This window comes from Phycodurus eques, chromosome 14 (assembly GCF_024500275.1).
Source record: "Phycodurus eques isolate BA_2022a chromosome 14, UOR_Pequ_1.1, whole genome shotgun sequence".
In the NCBI taxonomy this organism is placed as follows: domain Eukaryota; kingdom Metazoa; phylum Chordata; class Actinopteri; order Syngnathiformes; family Syngnathidae; genus Phycodurus; species Phycodurus eques.
Genome location: NC_084538.1, coordinates 2,334,569 through 2,352,288, shown reverse-complemented (window position 1 = coordinate 2,352,288; position 17,720 = coordinate 2,334,569). Strand labels below are relative to the sequence as shown.

The 17,720-nt window shown below is 44.8% G+C and overlaps 1 protein-coding gene across 6 annotated transcripts in view; it reads left to right on the top strand.

Moving 5' to 3' along the window:
* Positions 1–16,364, top strand: part of dnmt3ab (DNA (cytosine-5-)-methyltransferase 3 alpha b) — a 32,731-nt gene extending 16,367 nt beyond the window's left edge. For 4 of the 6 annotated variants that reach the window (XM_061695711.1, XM_061695713.1, XM_061695710.1 and 1 more), the window contains 17 exons: positions 1,726–2,052; positions 2,859–3,017; positions 3,110–3,217; positions 3,636–3,792; positions 4,262–4,414; positions 4,913–4,957; positions 5,029–5,108; positions 5,189–5,301; positions 5,676–5,862; positions 6,373–6,457; positions 6,660–6,805; positions 8,455–8,545; positions 8,626–8,774; positions 11,211–11,311; positions 11,747–11,816; positions 11,894–12,012; positions 12,725–16,364. In XM_061695711.1, the coding sequence (XP_061551695.1) occupies positions 1,726–2,052; positions 2,859–3,017; positions 3,110–3,217; positions 3,636–3,792; positions 4,262–4,414; positions 4,913–4,957; positions 5,029–5,108; positions 5,189–5,301; positions 5,676–5,862; positions 6,373–6,457; positions 6,660–6,805; positions 8,455–8,545; positions 8,626–8,774; positions 11,211–11,311; positions 11,747–11,816; positions 11,894–12,012; positions 12,725–12,866 (2,232 nt within the window). In that variant the 3' untranslated portion in view covers positions 12,867–16,364. The remainder of the gene's footprint in view (positions 1–1,725; positions 2,053–2,858; positions 3,018–3,109; positions 3,218–3,635; positions 3,793–4,261; positions 4,415–4,912; positions 4,958–5,028; positions 5,109–5,188; positions 5,302–5,675; positions 5,863–6,372; positions 6,458–6,659; positions 6,806–8,454; positions 8,546–8,625; positions 8,775–11,210; positions 11,312–11,746; positions 11,817–11,893; positions 12,013–12,724) is intronic. The other 2 variants (XM_061695714.1, XM_061695712.1) reach the window with 1 other exon arrangement.
* Positions 16,365–17,720: the final 1,356 nt, after the last annotated feature.

The following is a 17,720-nucleotide window of genomic DNA, read 5'->3' as shown; positions in this document are numbered from 1 at the left end:
TTTACCGCCCGACTGAACATAGAACAAAGACAATTTGCTCGGTGCTAACGCAACAAGGCAAATGACATAGATGGGCTAACGATTAGCATCGGCGTCACAAGCCTTTGGGCGGCAGCTATTCGAAGACCCAAAGGGCAACATGTCAGCGGGAGCCGGAGCGGCACACGGGGCTCCGGCGCGCCGACGGGCCCGGCGAGCAGCAACACGCGGGCCCCGAGGCTTTGGAGCCGCCAACCCGGGCCGATATTTACAAAGCGGCAACGGCCTCTTGATTGAACAGCATATGTTTCTACTCCACGCCCAACCCTTAGAGGGCCTATTGTTTACAGGGCAGCGGCGAGAGGAGGGGGGCGCCCCCCCCCCCTCCCCTCCCCCCCACTCCCCCACTCCCCCACCTCGAGCCTTTCTGAGCTTTGTCGGACGCGCGTGCACGGCAACTTGCGACACTACGGAGTCGGGTTTCGGACAAGAGGGTGGGTTCCACATGAGGTTTTAAAACGAGGTTTAGCGTTTCAAATGAAGGCTTAGAACACGGGTTAGGGTTTTAAATTAGGGTTTCAAGCCTGGGTAAAGGTTTTAAACGAGGGAAAGTCTTTCAAAGTAGGGTTTCAGTTCATGGTGAGGGTTTAAAGTTCGGATTTCAAGCCTGGTTTCGGGTTTCAAATCGGGGTTTTAAGCCTGGCTTATGGTTTCAAATGAGGGTTTTAAGGCTGAGTTAGGGTTTTTAATAAGGATTAAGGTTTTAAATGAGTGTTTGACACCACGGCTAGAGTGTCAAATGAAGGTTTCAAACCTGGGTTGTTGTTTCAAACGAGTAAGGCTTTGCGTGTAGGGTTTCAAGCCACAGTGAGGGTTTCAGGCCTTGGTTCGGGTTTCCCATTGTGGCTTGAAGCCTGGGATATGGTTTCAAGGCCGGGTTAAGGTTTAAAATAAGGGTTGGGTTTTAATTGATTTAATTTAAATGAGAGTTTAAAGCCAAGGTTAGGGTTTCAAATGAATATTTTAAACCCGAGTTACGGTTTCTAACAAGGGTAGGCTTTTTGTGTAGGGTTTCAAGCCACAGTGAGGATTTCAAACAAAGGTTTCAGGCCTGGGTTCACGTTTCCCATTGTGGCTTGAAGCCAGGGATAGGGTTTCAAATGAGGGTTTCAAGCCCGGGTTAAGGTTTAAAATAAGGGTTGGGTTTTAATTGCTATAATTTAAATGAAGGTTTAAAGCCAAGGTTAGGGTTTCAAAGGAAGATTTTAAGCCCGAGTTACGGTTTCTAACAAGGGTAGGCTGTCCGTGTTGGGTTTCAAGCCACAGTGAAAGTTTCAAATTAAGGTTTCAAGCCTTGGTTAGCGTTTCATATTGGGGTTTCAAGCCTGGCTTATGGTTTAAAATGAGGGTTTCAAGCTTGGGTTGAGTTTTAAAATAAGAGTTGGGTATTAAATGAGCGTTTAAAGCCAAGGTTATTGTTTCAAATTAAGGTTTTCAAGCCTGGGTTAAGGTTTCTAACCAGGGTTAGGGTTTCAAGCCTGGGTCGGACACAAAGGGTTATGGTTTATTTAAAAAAAAAAAAAAAAAAAAAAATCGCATCAGTGTTTGAAATAAGGGGTTTAAACAAGGGTTACTATTTGAAATGAGGGTTTCAAGACAAGGTTAGGGTTTGAAACAAGGGTTGGGGTTTCAGATTAGGGTTCCCTCTAGGCGTAATCCTCATCAGTGGTCATCTCTGTGTTCCAGGCGGAGAAAAAGGCCAAACTGATGTCAGCCATGAACGCCATAACGGATCCGGACCCAGGCAAGGAAACCGAGAAACCGGAAGACGAGATTTTGTGCAGTCGGCGTCTGCCAGCTTCTAAAGGGCCTCCGCCGCAGCAACGCCAGCCTCCGTGTCCACCTCGGCGTCCGCCGCCATCGCCGTCTCCGTCTTTGCCGCAACAGCAGCAGCAGCAGCAGCAGCCCACCGACCCGGCCTCGCCTACTGTGGCCACCACCCCGGAGCCCGTCGCCATCGCAGGCGGAGACAAGACCTCCCCCGAGGCTGCAGACACAGAACCCGAGTATGAGGTAGCGAGATGACAAACTTCTCCGGCGGTTTTATTGCGAATTTAAGACCACGTGATTTTCCGGGGCACGAAAAATCTAATTTGAAGAGAACCACTTCCAGAAATGGCAGCTGCAAAAACCCCGCCATGAGGGGACCAGACATCCTGTTCTCTGGGGTACAAAAACAGGGATTTGAAGTGAATGAGTTCCAGAAATTGTGACTCCAAAAACACTGCCAAACAGTGACCAGACATCTGGTTTTCTGGGGTTCCAGAACCTGGATTCGACATGAATAATTAAACACAACGGCAGATGCAAAATCCCTGCCGTAGGGTGACCAGACATCCTATCCTACGGGGTACGAAAAACGCCTTTTGAAGTGAATGAGTTCCAGAAACGGCGAATACCAAAACCCTGTGGAACAGACACAGACATCTGGTTTTGCAGGTTACAAGAACCTGACTTATCATTTCTAGAAATGGCGGGTACAAAATCCCTGTGGGATGGCAATACGACGTCTTCTGTGCAATACAAGAACGGGACTCAAAGTTAATCATTTCCAGAAACGGCAGATACAAAAACCCTCACATGGGGGGACCGAAGATCCTGTGTTCCGGGTTACAAAAAAACGATTTCCAGAAAGGGCCGATACGTGAACCCCGTAAGTGGGGGACCGAACATCCCGTTTTCTGGGTTACAAATATCCCGATTCAAAGCAAAAAAACTGCAGAAATGGTGGCGCCGAAAACCCTCTCGTAGCGTGAGCAGACACAAAAACCGGGATTTGGACTTCCGAGCGACTAAATGCTGTCATGTGGCATTTGTAGGACGGTCGCGGTTTTGGCATCGGCGACCTGGTCTGGGGGAAGCTGCGAGGCTTCTCGTGGTGGCCGGGCCGCATCGTGTCCTGGTGGATGACGGGACGGAGCAGAGCCGCCGAGGGGACCAGATGGGTCATGTGGTTCGGGGACGGCAAATTCTCAGTGGTGACGGTTTCCTTGACGTCCCGACTTGAGATTTGATTTTGATCGAGTTTTAAGTCGTGACCGAAAAGTGTCCATTTTCTGTTCTCTTTCAGGTTTGTGTTGAGAAACTCTTGCCCATAAGTTGCTTCAACAATGCCTTTCACCAACCAACCTACAATAAGCAGCCTATGTACAAAAAAGCAATCTACGAGGTACTACAGGTAAGGTCAGAGTTTCGAGCCTGAGTTACGATTTCAAACCAGAGAGTTTGGGTTTCAAACAAGGGTTAGAGTTTGAAATTCTGGTTTGAAGTCAAGGCCAGGACTTCTAGGTCACGTTTTCAAACAAACTGCAGGATTTCAAATTCGGGTTTCAAACTTGGGTTAGCATTTCAATTGAGGGTTTCAGGCCTAGGTTAAGCTTTCAAATCAAGGCTAGGCTTTCAAATTAGAGCTTGAAACCGGGTTTGTGGTTTCGAGTTAGGGTTTCAAGCCTGGGTCCGGGTTTCAAACCAATGTTAGACTTTCAAAACAAGGGGTTCTCGCCAGGGTTAGGGGTCGAGTTCATTTCATCTTCATCTCAAATGTGTCAAATTGTTGAAAGCAGCATGCTCCACAATGTTTTGAACTGTGATCCCAGGTTGCCAGCAGCCGGGCAGGCAAAACCTTTGCGCTCCGTCCAGACAGCGACCGCACTGAAACCTCCAAATCTGTGGAACTCCTCACCAAGGAGATCATCCAGTGGGCTATGGGCGGCTTTCAGCCTGCTGGACCCAAAGGCCTCGAGCCACCGGAGGGTAAGAACAAGAGGACAAAGCCATGCTTTTGAAGCCTTCAAGCCTGAGTTAGGGATTCAAACAAAGATTAGGGTTTCCAATTAGGGCTTGAAACTAGGGTTAGGGTTGCAAAGTTGGCGCTTCAAGCTTGTGCTAGGGATTCGAATTAGGGTTTCAAACCAAGTTTGGGATTTCAAATGAGTGCTTCAATGCCACGTTAGGGTTTCAAACAAGGGTTATGTTTCAAGCCAGGGTTAGTGTTTCAGATGAAGTTTTCAACCCTTGCTTAGAGTTTCGAACAAAGCTTTGGGTTTGATAATTAAGGTTTCAAGACAGGATTAGGTTTTCAAACAAAGATTAGAGTTTCAAACCAGGGTTTGAACCAAGGTCAGGTTTTCAAGCCAAGGCTAGTGTTTCCGGTTAGGGTTTCAAGTCTGGCTTAAGGCTAACTCCAAATGAATAATGCTCTGCTCTTTGTTAAAACCTGCAGAGGAGCGCAACCCATACAAGGAGGTCTACCCGGAGATGTGGGTGGAGCCCGAAGCCGCCGCCTACACGCCGCCGCCACCACCCGCGAAGAAGCCACGAAAGAGCAACCAAGAGAAACCCAGGGTCAAGGACATCATCGACGAAGGAACGCGAGGTAAGAGCCTTGTGCAAATCGGCACGGATCGGGTGTGATTCCTGTGGTGTACCGCAGGGATACCTTCTAGAGCCTCTATTGCTCCCGACTCACGTAAACTTTTATTCGTCTTTTTGAAAAGGTTTTTCGGGCCGCACAATATTCCTAAAAATTCATCCCTCTTTGCAATCATTTGTATCCTGGTGAAAATGTATTTATTTTTTTACGTCAAGGTGCTATGTCAGAGTATATGAGAGTATGTCACACTACACTGAAGATAAACAAAATAGAAATCAAACATGCTTGACTTTTCATTTTGGCATCGTCGGGCCAAACCGACGGTTGTTAATTATGTCACACAACAAGACGTTTAGTCTGGGAAATTGCCCGCGAGTCCTGTAGTCTGATCCAGTGATTACTAGGGAATTCCCCCAAATCAAAACTCTTAAGTCTTTAAGACCCACGCGTGAAATGGAACATAATTCAGTTGATCGAGAGTAAGTTGTGTTGCCGTTTCAGAGCAACTCATCTACGAAGTGAGACAAAAGTGCCGAAGCATCGAGGGTAAGTCATGGCTGTCGCCACATCCGAGAGTCTATGTGCTTTGTGAAAATGTCAATCAACTTCCCACGCAGACATCTGCATCTCCTGCGGAAGTCTCAACGTTAGTCTGGAGCATCCGCTGTTTGCAGGAGGAATGTGCCAGGGCTGCAAGGTAGTCCAGGGCGGGACTCGGCTTGAAAAACCCGCAGCGTTTAGTAGCCACACTCCATCTTACCAACGTTGTATTTTCAGAACTGCTTCCTGGAGTGCGCCTATCAGTACGACGACGACGGCTACCAGTCGTACTGCACCATCTGCTGCGGCGGACGGGAGGTGCTCATGTGCGGGAACAACAACTGCTGCCGGTAAATTGCGGCTTACTGCCACGTCCTTTGTAAAATTGCACAGCGAAAGTCTGAGGGTCAATAACGCCCACCCATATAGTTTTAAAATTGTCTCTGGATACCATAAGCACTTTTTTTTTTTTTGGGGATTAGACAAGGCTACGGCTTGACTAAGTGAAGGTCCTCCCCTCAACATAGTTCCTTGGCACCAAGATGTTCCACTAACGGCTTACTTTTGTGCCATTGCGGGGGATGGATGTAAGGATGGTGTAGTGTCAAATGACATGATTGCAACCCTTGCGTGCGTGTGTCAAATGACACGATTCAACGGCTTCGATGTTCAATGCCGTCAGTCGTCAGGTGGCGCCACGAATTCAAGCGCGTGTCTGCCCCAGGTGCTTTTGCGTGGCGTGCGTAGACCTCCTGGTGGGCCAGGGTGCCGCCCACGCCGCCATCAAGGAGGACCCGTGGAACTGCTTCATGTGCGGCGGCCCGAAGGGGGCCTACGGCCTCCTGGAACGTCGCCCCAACTGGACCTGCCGCCTGCAGCGTTTCTTCGCTAACAACCACGATCAGGATTTCGTAAGTGGCACGCGCGCACACAGTAATGGCGTACTTGTGTCACATTGCGATGGATTGACGGATTTGATTCCGCGAACATCACTGACTTTGTCGCCGTCGCTTGAGGGAGTTGAAGACCGCAGAATTCAGAGGACGTCTTGCTCAGTTTTCGACTTATGTTTGGCACTTTTCCCTTCCGCTTGTGTCCGCAGTCGTTACGGGCGCGGTGGGTCACTGACACATTTATTGAAGGTATTTGTTTGCGTTTCTCCTTATTATCACGTGAAAGAAGTTAAAAGAATAGCCGATTAGCGTCTCTACCGGTCTCCAAGGAAAATCCAGACTTCGGCCAGTCCGAGGCGAGAACAAAACCTTCAAATTGTGGTCTCGGGTTTTGTGACATGAGACAACGGGATGATATGATATGAAATGGCATTCAAAATCTTTGGTATCCGCTACCTGACACGTCAACGATTTGAAAGTAATAATTGCTTGCGGTAATGGTTTTGTGTTCTCCGCATTGCGCCGCAGCAACCGGCAAAACTTTACCCGCCGATCGGGGCGGAGAAGAGGAAGCCGATCCGAGTCCTGTCGCTATTTGACGGCATCGCAACGGGTAAGACGCTTCTCAAATGCTGTTAGTGCTTTTTCTTATCTTTTGTTGCTGGCTTTTTGTTGCCTTTTGTGATTGCTTTTTGTTGTCTCCTTTCTCTTTGTCCCTTACCAAACGGCGTACTCGCGGCAGGTGTGAATGCTATTGCTTTTTGTTTTCTCGTTTTTCTGGCGCGTAACCACTGTGGGGCCTCGGTGCGTCGCAGGGCTGCTGGTCTTGCGCGAGCTGGGCATCCAGGTGGAGCGCTACGTGGCCTCGGAGGTGTCCGAGGACTCCATCACGGTGGGGCTCGTCCGCCATCAGGGCCGCATCATGTACGTGGGCGACGTCAGGAGCGTCACGCGCAAACACGTGAGTTCAATCCATCATTGAATGTACAACCCCAATTCCAATGAAGGTGGGACGTTGTGTGAAACATAAATAAAAACAGAATACAATGGTTTGCAAATCATGTTCCACCTATATTGAATTGAATACACTACAAAGACAAGATAGTTCATGTTCAAACTGATCCACTTGATTGTTTTGAGCAAATAATCATGAACTTAGAATTTGATGGCTGCAACACGTTCCAGAAAAGCTGGGACAGGTGGCAAAAAAGACCGTGAAAGTTGAGGAATGCTCATCAAACACGTGTTTGGAGCATCCCACAGGTGAACGGGCTCATTGGGAACAGGTGGGTGCCAGGATTGGCTAGAAAAGGAGCTTCCCTCAATTGCTCAGTCATTCACAGCCAAAGATGGGGCGAGGTTCACCTCTTTGTGAACGAGTGCGTGAGAAAATAGTCGAACAGTTTAAGGACAAGGTTCTTCCTCAACGTACAATTGCAAGGAATTTAGGGATTTCGTCATCTACGGTCCGTAATATCATCAAAAGGTGCGGAGAATTTGGAGAAATCATTGGATGCAAGCGGCAAGGCCGAAAACTAACATTGAATGCCCGTGACCTTCGATCCCTCAGGCGGCACTGCATCAGAAACCGACATCAATGTGTAAAGGATATCACCGCGTGGGCTCAGGAACATTTCAGAAAACCAGTGTCAGTAAATATAGTTCGGCTGGACTGACACAAAGTGGAAAAGTGTTCTGTGGTCCGACGAGTCCACATTTCAAATTGTTTTTGGAAATTGTGGACGTCGTGTCCTCCGGGCCAAAGAGGACAAGAACCATCCGGACTGCTATAGACACAAAGTTCAAAAGCCAGCATCTGTGATGGTATGGGCCTGTGTTAGTGCCAATGGCATGGGTAACTTACACATCTGTGAAGGCACCATTCATGCTGAAAGGTACATCCAGGTTTTGGAGAAACAGATGCTGCCATCCAAGCAACGTCTTTTTCAACGGACGCCCCTGCTTATTTCAGCAAGACAATGCCAAACCACATTCTGCACATGTTACAACAGCGTGGCTTGGTCGTAAAAGACTGCGGGTACTAGACTGGCCTGCCCGCAGTCCAGACCTGTCTCCCATTGAAAATGTGCGGCGCATTATAAAGCGTAAAATACGACGGCAGAGATCCCGGACTGTTGAACAGCTGAATCTGTACATCGAGCAGGAATGGGAAAGAATTCCACCTACAAAGCTTCAACAATTAGTGTCCTCCGTTCCCAAACGTTTATTGGATGTTGTTAAAAGAAAAGGTGATGTAACACAGTGGTCAACATGACCCCGTCCCAGCTTTTTGGGAACGTGTTGCAAGTTAATGATTATTTGCTAAAAACCATCAAGTTTACCAGTTTGAACATTAACTATCTCGTCTTTGTAGTGTATTCAATTCAATATAGGTGGAACATGATTTGCAAATCATTGTATTCTGTTTTTATTTATGTTAAACACAACATCCCAACTTCATTGGAATAATTGGGGTCAAGTCTTTGATACAGTTGACCGGTATCACTATTCTGTATATGTTTTGTTTTTGACCTTGCCTTTTTATCCGAAATTATCTGGTGTCCACGCGTGCTGCAAGTTATCAGCTGTGCGTCTTTCGTATCTGTGCAGCTCCAAGAGTGGGGTCCTTTTGATCTGGTCATAGGTGGCAGTCCGTGCAACGACCTCTCCATTGTCAACCCTGCAAGGAAAGGCCTTTACGGTGGGCGGAACACATTTTGGTTTTGCTAGGTCGCTAAGGTTCGTTGCGGTTGATGTCTGTGTGGCGCGTGCCGCAAAAAGAGGGCACGGGCCGCCTGTTCTTCGAGTTCTACAGGCTGCTGCACGAGGCTCGGCCCAAGACGGGGGAAGAGCGACCTTTCTTCTGGCTCTTTGAGAACGTGGTGGCCATGGGCGTCAGCGATAAGAGGGACATATCTCGCTTTCTGGAGGTACGCTCTCGGAACCCGCTGGAACACAAACCTGCGATACCGGCTATCGTCTTCTAAGCCGGTGTTTCAAAATTGGATCGTCAGCGTTGCCGTGGGAAATGATCCCAAAACGTTGTTCCTCGAGATAGAGTGACAGTCAGAACATACAACAAAGTAATTCAACTAAGCAGGCCCGGATTTCACACCGAGTCAATTGCGACAAGATCATCATTATTTCGATATTCATACCTTTTGTGGCATTTTTGCATGGTTGTGCGCCATCAGATTTTGCCATTGTGAAATATGTGCCTTGCGTCAATATGCACATATTTCTGGGAAACACTGACGCTAAGCTAAGCTAATGCTGCAACATGAAAATACACCCGGAGCAAACAATAAACTGATGCCCCCTGGTGGCACCAAGTATTATCTGTTCCAATGATTGACCCATGCCTAGCTAGCGCTCTAGCAATCTCAATTATTACAAAAAATAGATATACTGTATGTATTGGCAATATTGGCCCCGGAAAAAAAAAACATCTTAAAATGAAAATGAAATTTAGCAATTTGATGAGACATCCACCTCTATTGTTAAAACATATCGGTATCGGTGATATTGGGTCTGTATTTGCTCGGTAGAGATCGATACCTTAGGTCTTGCAGTATTGTCATTTTGGTTGTAAACACACACATTGTCGTGATTCAATTAACTCGGGGTGTCCACAAATTCTTCAAGAAACATTTTCTTAGCATTCAGATTTAGCAATTTGATGACGCATCCACCTTGATTATTTAAAAAAATATCAGTATCGGTGATACAGGGCCTGTATTTACTTGGTATCAGATTAGTTGCAAACACATTGTTCTTACAACCCCAATTCCAATGAAGTTGGGATGTTGTGTTAAACATAAATGAAAACAGAATACAATGATTTGCAAATCATGTTCAACCTATATTGAATTGAATACACTACAAAGACAAGATATGTCATTTTCAAACTGGTAAACTTTATTGTTTGTAGCAAATAATCATGAACTTAGAATTTTATGGCTGCAACACGTTCCCAAAAAGCTGGGACGGGGTCATGTTTACCACTGTGTTACATCACCTTTTCTTTTATAATCATTTTTCTTCATAATGCGCCGCGCATTTTCATTGGTAGACAGGTCTGGACTGCGGGCAGGCCAGTCTAGTACCCGCACTCTTTTACTACGAAGCCACGCTGTTGTAGCACGTGCAGAATGTGGTTTGGCATTGTCTTGGTGAAATAAGCAGGGGCGTCCGTGAAAAAGACGTCGCTTGGATGGCAGCATATGTTTCTCCAAAACCTGGATGTACCTTTCAGCATGAATGGTGCCTTCACAGATGTGTAAGTTACCCATGCCGTTGGCACTAACACAGGCCCATACCATCACAGATGCCGGCTTTTGAACTTTGCGTCCATAACAGTCCGGATGGTTCTTTTCCTCTTTGGCCCGGGAGGACACGACATCCACAACTTCCAAAAACAATTTGAAATGTGGACTCGTCGGACCACAGAACACTTTTCCACTTTGTGTCAGTCCAGCCGAACTGTATTTACTGACATTGGTTTTCTGAAATGTTCCTGAGCCCACGTGGTGATATCCTTTACACATTGATGTCGGACCTTCGATCGCCTGAGGGATCGAAGGTCACGGGCATTCAATGTTGGTTTTCGGCCTTGCCGCTGACATGCAGTGATTTCTCCAAATTCTCCGAACCGTTTGATGATATTACGGACCGTAGATGATGAACTCCCTCAATTCCTTGCAGTGGTACGTTGAGGAACATGGTCCTTAAACTGTTGGACTATTTTCTCACGCACTCGTTCACAAAGAGGTGAACCTCGCCCCATCTTTGCTTGTGAATGACTGAGCAATTGAGGGAAGCTTCTTTTCTACCCAATCCTGGCACCCACCTTTTCCCAATGAGCCCGCTCACCTGTGGGATGTTCCAAACACGTGTTTGATGAGCATTTTTTGCCACCTGTCCCAACTTTTCTGGAACGTGTTGCAGCCATCAAATTCTAAGTTCATGATTATTTGCTCAAAACAATCAAGTGGATCAGTTTGAACATGAACTAGCTTGTCTTTGCAGTGTATTCAATTAAATCATTGTATCATGTTTAACACAACATCCCAACTTCATTGGAATCGGGGTTGTATTAGTCACCCGGGCCCGGTGTCTGCACGGGATTAAAAAAAGTCTGAAAATTTTACATTTTCTAAAATTAAGGTTGAAATGATCTTTAAAAAATGCCTTTGAACCCATTTCACCCACTCCTTATTTAGTGGAATGGGAGGTCTTACATTTTCCAACTTGCAAATATGCTGCTCCACTCCAAAAAATAGATTTTGACTGTTGTTGGTGTTTTTTTGTCGTTGTTTTTTTTTTTTTTTTTTTTCTCTCTCCTTTCTTCTTCCTCTTTTCGTCAGTGCAACCCGGTGATGATCGACGCCAAGGAAGTGTCGGCCGCCCACCGCGCCCGCTACTTCTGGGGTAACCTTCCTGGCATGAACAGGTCGGTGGGTGAATGGTGAGGGAAAACATCCACGTGGACTCAAACATAACCCAACGTGATTGCTTAGCTTAGCTTAGCTCATCTTATTAGTCATTTGCTGATTTCGCACACTCGTTATGACATGAAAGGTTTTGCCACCGTATCGTCTGCAAACGGTGTGCCACAACGTACTGCAGATAACTGAACTGAATTGTACAGCTTGCTGGAAATGAGGCTTTCGCGATGTCTTAGCTCCAAGTTTAAAAGATCGGGAGAACTTTGGAGGGTCAATTGAGCCGGCTCCGGTATTCAGTGGTCTTTCTGGTTGACGTCACGTAAGGGTTTTGCACTTCTCGAGCTTGTTTGCTTGCTTATGAAAAACTGAGGTGACGTACAGCAATGTCCTCGACCAGAATCTATCACGTGCAAGATCTCTGATTGTTTGTCTCAACCTGAACTCCTCCTTCTCAGGCCTCTGACGGCCATGTGCAATGATAAGTTGGACCTGCAGGACTGCCTAGAACACGGCAGAACCGCCAAGGTGTGCCACGCGTGTCCGATGACCTCGGCGTGCGCATGCGCAACCCACCAAAGACTTTCTTGTGCTGTTTTTTTCAGTTTGACAAGGTGAGGACCATCACCACCAGGTCGAACTCCATCAAGCAGGGCAAGGACCAGCACTTCCCCGTCTTCATGAACGAGAAGGAGGACATCTTGTGGTGCACCGAGATGGAGAGGTAAACCTCAAGCAATCTCTGAGCAACCGATGAAAACGTGATTTATGGCTTATTTCTGACTTTTTGCGTAAATCGGGTCCCTAAAACACCCAACGGCACGACATACAGCGATGACGGAAAATGGCACGCTGTGAGCTACGCTGACTCACCACATGGTTCGACATGAACGTCAGTTGCTTTTTTAAAAAAAAATATCTATTTTTTTTATACGGCATCCATCATTCACTCCATTATTTGCGTCATCTTGTCTCACGTTCACAACACATATTCAGTTTCTACCATACGTATCCATAATCTGGTCGAGTGTCAGGTGCCTGAACTTGTCCGTCTTCCAAGGTATTGACGTTTTGTTTTCCCCCCTTATCGACGGAAAAAGTCGAAAGTCAACCCCCAATCTTTAGCATCAACTGAAAAATTGTGCTGATCTCAAATCCAAAGAGATGCAACTTCCACGCTTACCCATTGACAAACGTACTTGACGGATATAAACGTCCACGGCACTGAACGACTTAACTACGCTGCATCTCTTCCAGTAGACTTCAGTGCTGGCCGGCGTGTTGTGGCACAACGTGCTACGACACTGAAGGCGTGCAACTGTAAATTCTTACCTGTATACTGTAAAAACCCTTAAAAAGTGAGCACTTAAAAATCTGCGATACAGCTACGAACACCGCATTATCATATGGTAACCTAATGGACTCTTCCTCAACAGGATTTTTGGCTTCCCGGTCCACTACACGGACGTGTCCAACATGAGCCGACTGGCCCGGCAGCGTCTCCTCGGACGATCGTGGAGCGTTCCCGTCATCCGCCACCTGTTTGCACCACTCAAAGATTACTTCGCCTGCGTTTGAGCGCCCCCCTTTGACCGCCCTTTTTGTGGCGTCAGAGCCTTGAGCCTTCAGAGTTACCCGCTCAGAAAACGCGTAGGTGCAGACTTCACACGCTCTATTTGTTATTCTTATTTAATTTGTTTTTCAACAGTGTTATTGTCACCTCGATTTGTTTTTGTGCGAGCTATACTTGAGACTATGCTTTCGGAGAAGAGCTAAACGTGGGTGGGGCGAGCGTACTGTACGTTTTTTTGCCGTGCTTCCGGTGTAAAGGGAGCTCTGAGAATCCCCCCCCTCCCTCCCCCCCAAAAAAAACAAAAAAAACACCAAGATCACATATACCTCTTTGTTTACAGCTTCTGAAGGTAATAAAATAAAAAGGTACTACTACTGTAATATGGCTACAATGCCATGGTGCTCTGCAATGAAGGGAAATGTCGTCCACTGAGCTCTTCGCTTGGGGAAAAAAAACAAAAAACGGAGACAAAAAGGCAAGCGTTCAAAGCGTTGGTGCTTTTTTTTTGCAGCTTTTCTACAAGTTCTTACTGGTGCTCCCTTCTTCACAACGCGCCTTCCTGGAGTGCACAACCTAAGCTAAATGACGACGTTTCCCATCATTGGAAATAAAAAACGTCGAGTTCCATTCTGACCGACGACATTTACTGTACATTCAGCGTGAGGCTCAAAAAAGAATTTAAAGAAAAATGAAAAACAAAACCTCAACAACATGGTGCGGCTTCACAAAAAGTCCTTCTACCTTTTTATAGCAATTTTTTGTGTGCTGTTGTATCAACGTTATAAAAGCACTTTTATACAGTACTTTTATTTCCTTTTTGTATTTGATTTTTTGAATCTAGATTGATGTGATTTGTTTGACGATGATGTGAACTACCCTGGCGCAATACTTTTTTTGTACACAGTAGGGCTGTGCCAATAGTATGGGGGGGGGGGGGGGGGGGGGGGGGGGGGGGGGGGAGTGCATTATTATTATTTTTTTTCCTTTTTCCTGGAAGTTTTTAATTGTAGAACTCATTGTCTAGTCAGCCCCGCCTCCTGCTTTTGGTTCTGTCGTAAAGTGGCAATTAATATACGTCGAGTGTCATACCGCCCAGGTTTTGTTAAGATTGTAACGCGTTTGTATAAAACAGCCTTTCTCAACAACGACCCCCCCCCCCCCACCCAAAAAAATAAAATCGAAACAAAGATGACTGCCAGTAATGTCATGTTCACCTCAAAAATCGAATTTGATAGATATTCAATATTTTTTGAGAGAGGAGGAATAACAATGTAAATGTGTAACTAATATTATATCAGATGCACCCCCTGGTCGTACCTCTGTTTGGGAATCCCTGGCAGAAAATATTTTTAAATGCTTGCGCGTAACATTAAAGTGGACTAACTAAATTATCCGGAGTTCAACGTTGGCGCGCCCCCCCACCCCCGGAAACCAAAACGGAAATCAGAACAAAGGCCGATTTGCACGTAGCGATGAGGATTTTGTGTTTATATGGTGAAAAAAAAAAAGAAGAAGAATCACACTCGGGGGGGACAATGTAAATGTGTAATTATTATATCAGCCGCATCACCGGGAGGGCGCTCGCGCACCTTCTGTCTTGGGAATCCTCGGCAGAAAATGTTTTGCAATCGTGGCGTTTCACATTAAGGTGGAGAAAATGAGCTGACTCAATAATCTCTACTGTAAATCGCGAGCGTCGGTCTGCCTCAATCCCTTAAAACGATACAAAAAAATCTAAACAAAGCCGGTTTTGCACATAGCGATGCGGAGTCCACAATTATTTACACTTGCGCAGGAAAAATATATTTCTCAGACAAAAATAATCAAAACCGGCAATTCTGCACATAGCTACGTGGATTTTACCTTCATTTGGCGACTATGTAAATTTGTCATTATTTTACAGGACTTTCACGCCCGCCCCCCCCCCCCCCCCCCTCCCGCCCTGCGGGAAATTAACATAATTAGCTGCGCTGTGCTACCTCCATGGACGGAATTAACCGAGTGAATTCTCTTGATTGTAACCGCGCAAAGCTTAGCGAAACACGGAGGATTTACGTGTTGGTTTGTCAATACGAAAAACTGACAAAAGTATTAGGAGAAAAAAAACGTTTTGCGTCTCTATTTAAAATAGTTGAACTCAGTCTCTTAATGTAATTAAGTTCTTAAGTGACCTTATCGCCATCCGTTTCCTCCCTTCCCGCGATCCTTCTGTCGTCTTGTCTTTGTACATTTTTGTACAGAAACGTCGCCATTTTGTTTTTTTGTCCCCGCTTTTTAATGGAAATGTACAAATGTAATTCTTGGCTAATATATAATCAAATGAGTGTTTTTGTTTTGTTTAAAAAAACAAAAAAATTAAAAAAAATCATGTGACACATTTTGATTGCGCTCTAGATGTGGTTTAGTCCAGTGTTTGCCCACTTTTATTGAGCCAGAGCAGATATTTTACATTAGAAAAATGTCACAAAAAGTATATGTACTGAAAGAAATGATCTGGTCATAATTTCCTTAGTATGAAATGTGGGCCTGTTTAGTCAAACACAAAGCTATTATTCTGTCGTATGAATGGCAACAGGTTCATTGAACCTTCTGCCATCTAGTGGAAGAGCATTTAAACATTCTGCCTGTCAATATATGTCGCTGGCAGAGAAAGATCAACAATGATTTGTCATAATTAAATAGTCATTTTCAGAGCAATTATGTGAAATTGGATCATTTGAGTTAGTTGGAGATGACTGGTTTTAGTCTCAAGCGCCGGTGGGGACTTTCCTTTTTCCACGTTTAGCGACGTCACTGCACAGCCCGACAAACGCGCCGTGTTTGTAAGACTTTTAACAGAGGAAATGTCGGGAGTTTCAAATGGCGCTACACCTTTTCCGGCATCTACAAATCAGTTGTTGTTGTTTTTTTATTTTATTTTTTATTTTTTTTTAAGTTCCTCGTAACGATCAAACTATTATTTGATATAACTATATTAACTAAAGGCATTCTAACTTTGTACTTGACGGGATGAAAACAAAAAAACAAACAAAAAAAAAGGGTTTTCTTACGTTGTTTTAGACTTTAGAGGATTGCTGTAGTCGGTGCTTATCTGTGGGACGATTGTGAGGAAGAAAAAAAAACCAAACCTGTAGCGTGATGTATCAGTACGCTTGTTTTTTTCTTTCCCCGACCTTCCACGCGGTGAAGTTCTCCATGTCTATTTTTGAACTGTTTGATTCACATCACTGGTCAAGGCGAGTCGCCGGAACATTCTGCGCGACTTCCTTTCTATACCGTCGTCACTGTTGTTTCTAGCCGATGTATTTTCTTTTTTTTTTTTCCCTCTTTGGAGTTCAGTTCTGACAGCAAATGTAGCACTCAACCCTTCACACACACACACACACACACACACACACACACGTACACATTCAGTACAAGTTATGTTTAGTGTCCAGAGAGAAGATAAATACATCGTATGTAATTGTGCTGGAGAACACTTGAATAAATGTATTGGGGTTTTTTTGTGCAAAAAAAAAAAAGCATCTTGTCCTTGTCTCATTGTACACACATTGTGCCAAACGTTTAATTCAAAAGCATTGTTCCATTTACTCCCTTTCGGCTTGTTCATGTCCAATTTCGGCATTTTTCAAGATTTTTTCGAAATGTTTTTTTTTTTTTTTTTGCTTCTTTTACTGCATTTGTTTTAAGCTAACATCAGATCTTGTCATTAGTAGAAAATATCCATTAATTTTTATTTTGTTTGCACAATTCACAGGTTAGAAAACAATATAAAGATTGGAATTTTTATTTTTTCCAATACAGTGGTGCCTTGAAATATGAGTAAACAGATTTACGAGTTTTTTCACATTCTATTTAATTATATTATGTTTTTTTTAATAACGTACAATATGATACAGTGCTATTTTTTTTTTCTTTATTTATTTTTCTTTATTTTTTTCAATACGATGGGGAACGGTGATTTAAGATACGAGTGCTTTGAGTGACGAGCGTGTTCGTGGGACAAATTAAACTCATATCTCAGGGCACCGCTGTAAAAACGTTGAGATGATTCACCTGTTCGAAAAGGATTTTATCTAGCTCGGGAAAAAAGTAGGATTTTCTCAAATTCACATTTTTAGGTTGATGCTAAACATTTATATTCAAAATCAATAGTTCAGGCAGTTCACCGTATCTCACATTTTCCTACGGTACAGTTTTATCTTTTCCCTTGAATCCTCAATGACAAATAAGAATGAGAAAACCACGTGACAGACGAGAAGACACGTTGACAGTTTAAATAGTGACATCATACGTATACAAAGAGTCATTGAGCGGGTTGGCCCGTCGCCGCACACGTCAGTGTGTCCGCCATATTGGATGTGGCATGCAAGGACTTCATGGAGCTAGCTCCAAAGTCAACAAATTCTATTTGCAAAAGGACGTTAGAAAGTTCACATAGAATCAAACGTTATTGTTCATCCAATATGGCAGCGACTTGGACGTACGTAGCAGCGTTACGGCGGGATCTATGTTTTGTGTCTATGATTGGCGATTCCCGCTATTGGCTACGCCCTTAGCCGCCTCTAATTGGTTGCTCAGGCGACCGTCTGCGACTGCTAGGAAAGCTGTCTTGGCTAGCACAACTAACACAACCGGAAGCAACGGCACGAACACCACAATAAATAAAATAATAACAAAGTGAGTGATATATTTCTCAATTGTGACTAATATTAACGTATGTCACTGCAGTAAATATGCTTTTAAACTCTTGAATGCAACAACGGGAGAATTTTATATCCTATTTATAGGCATGCGCGCGGAGTAAGGCGTCATATTTAGTTTTATGTTGAAAGTATTTACCGGAAATGACCGCTGGC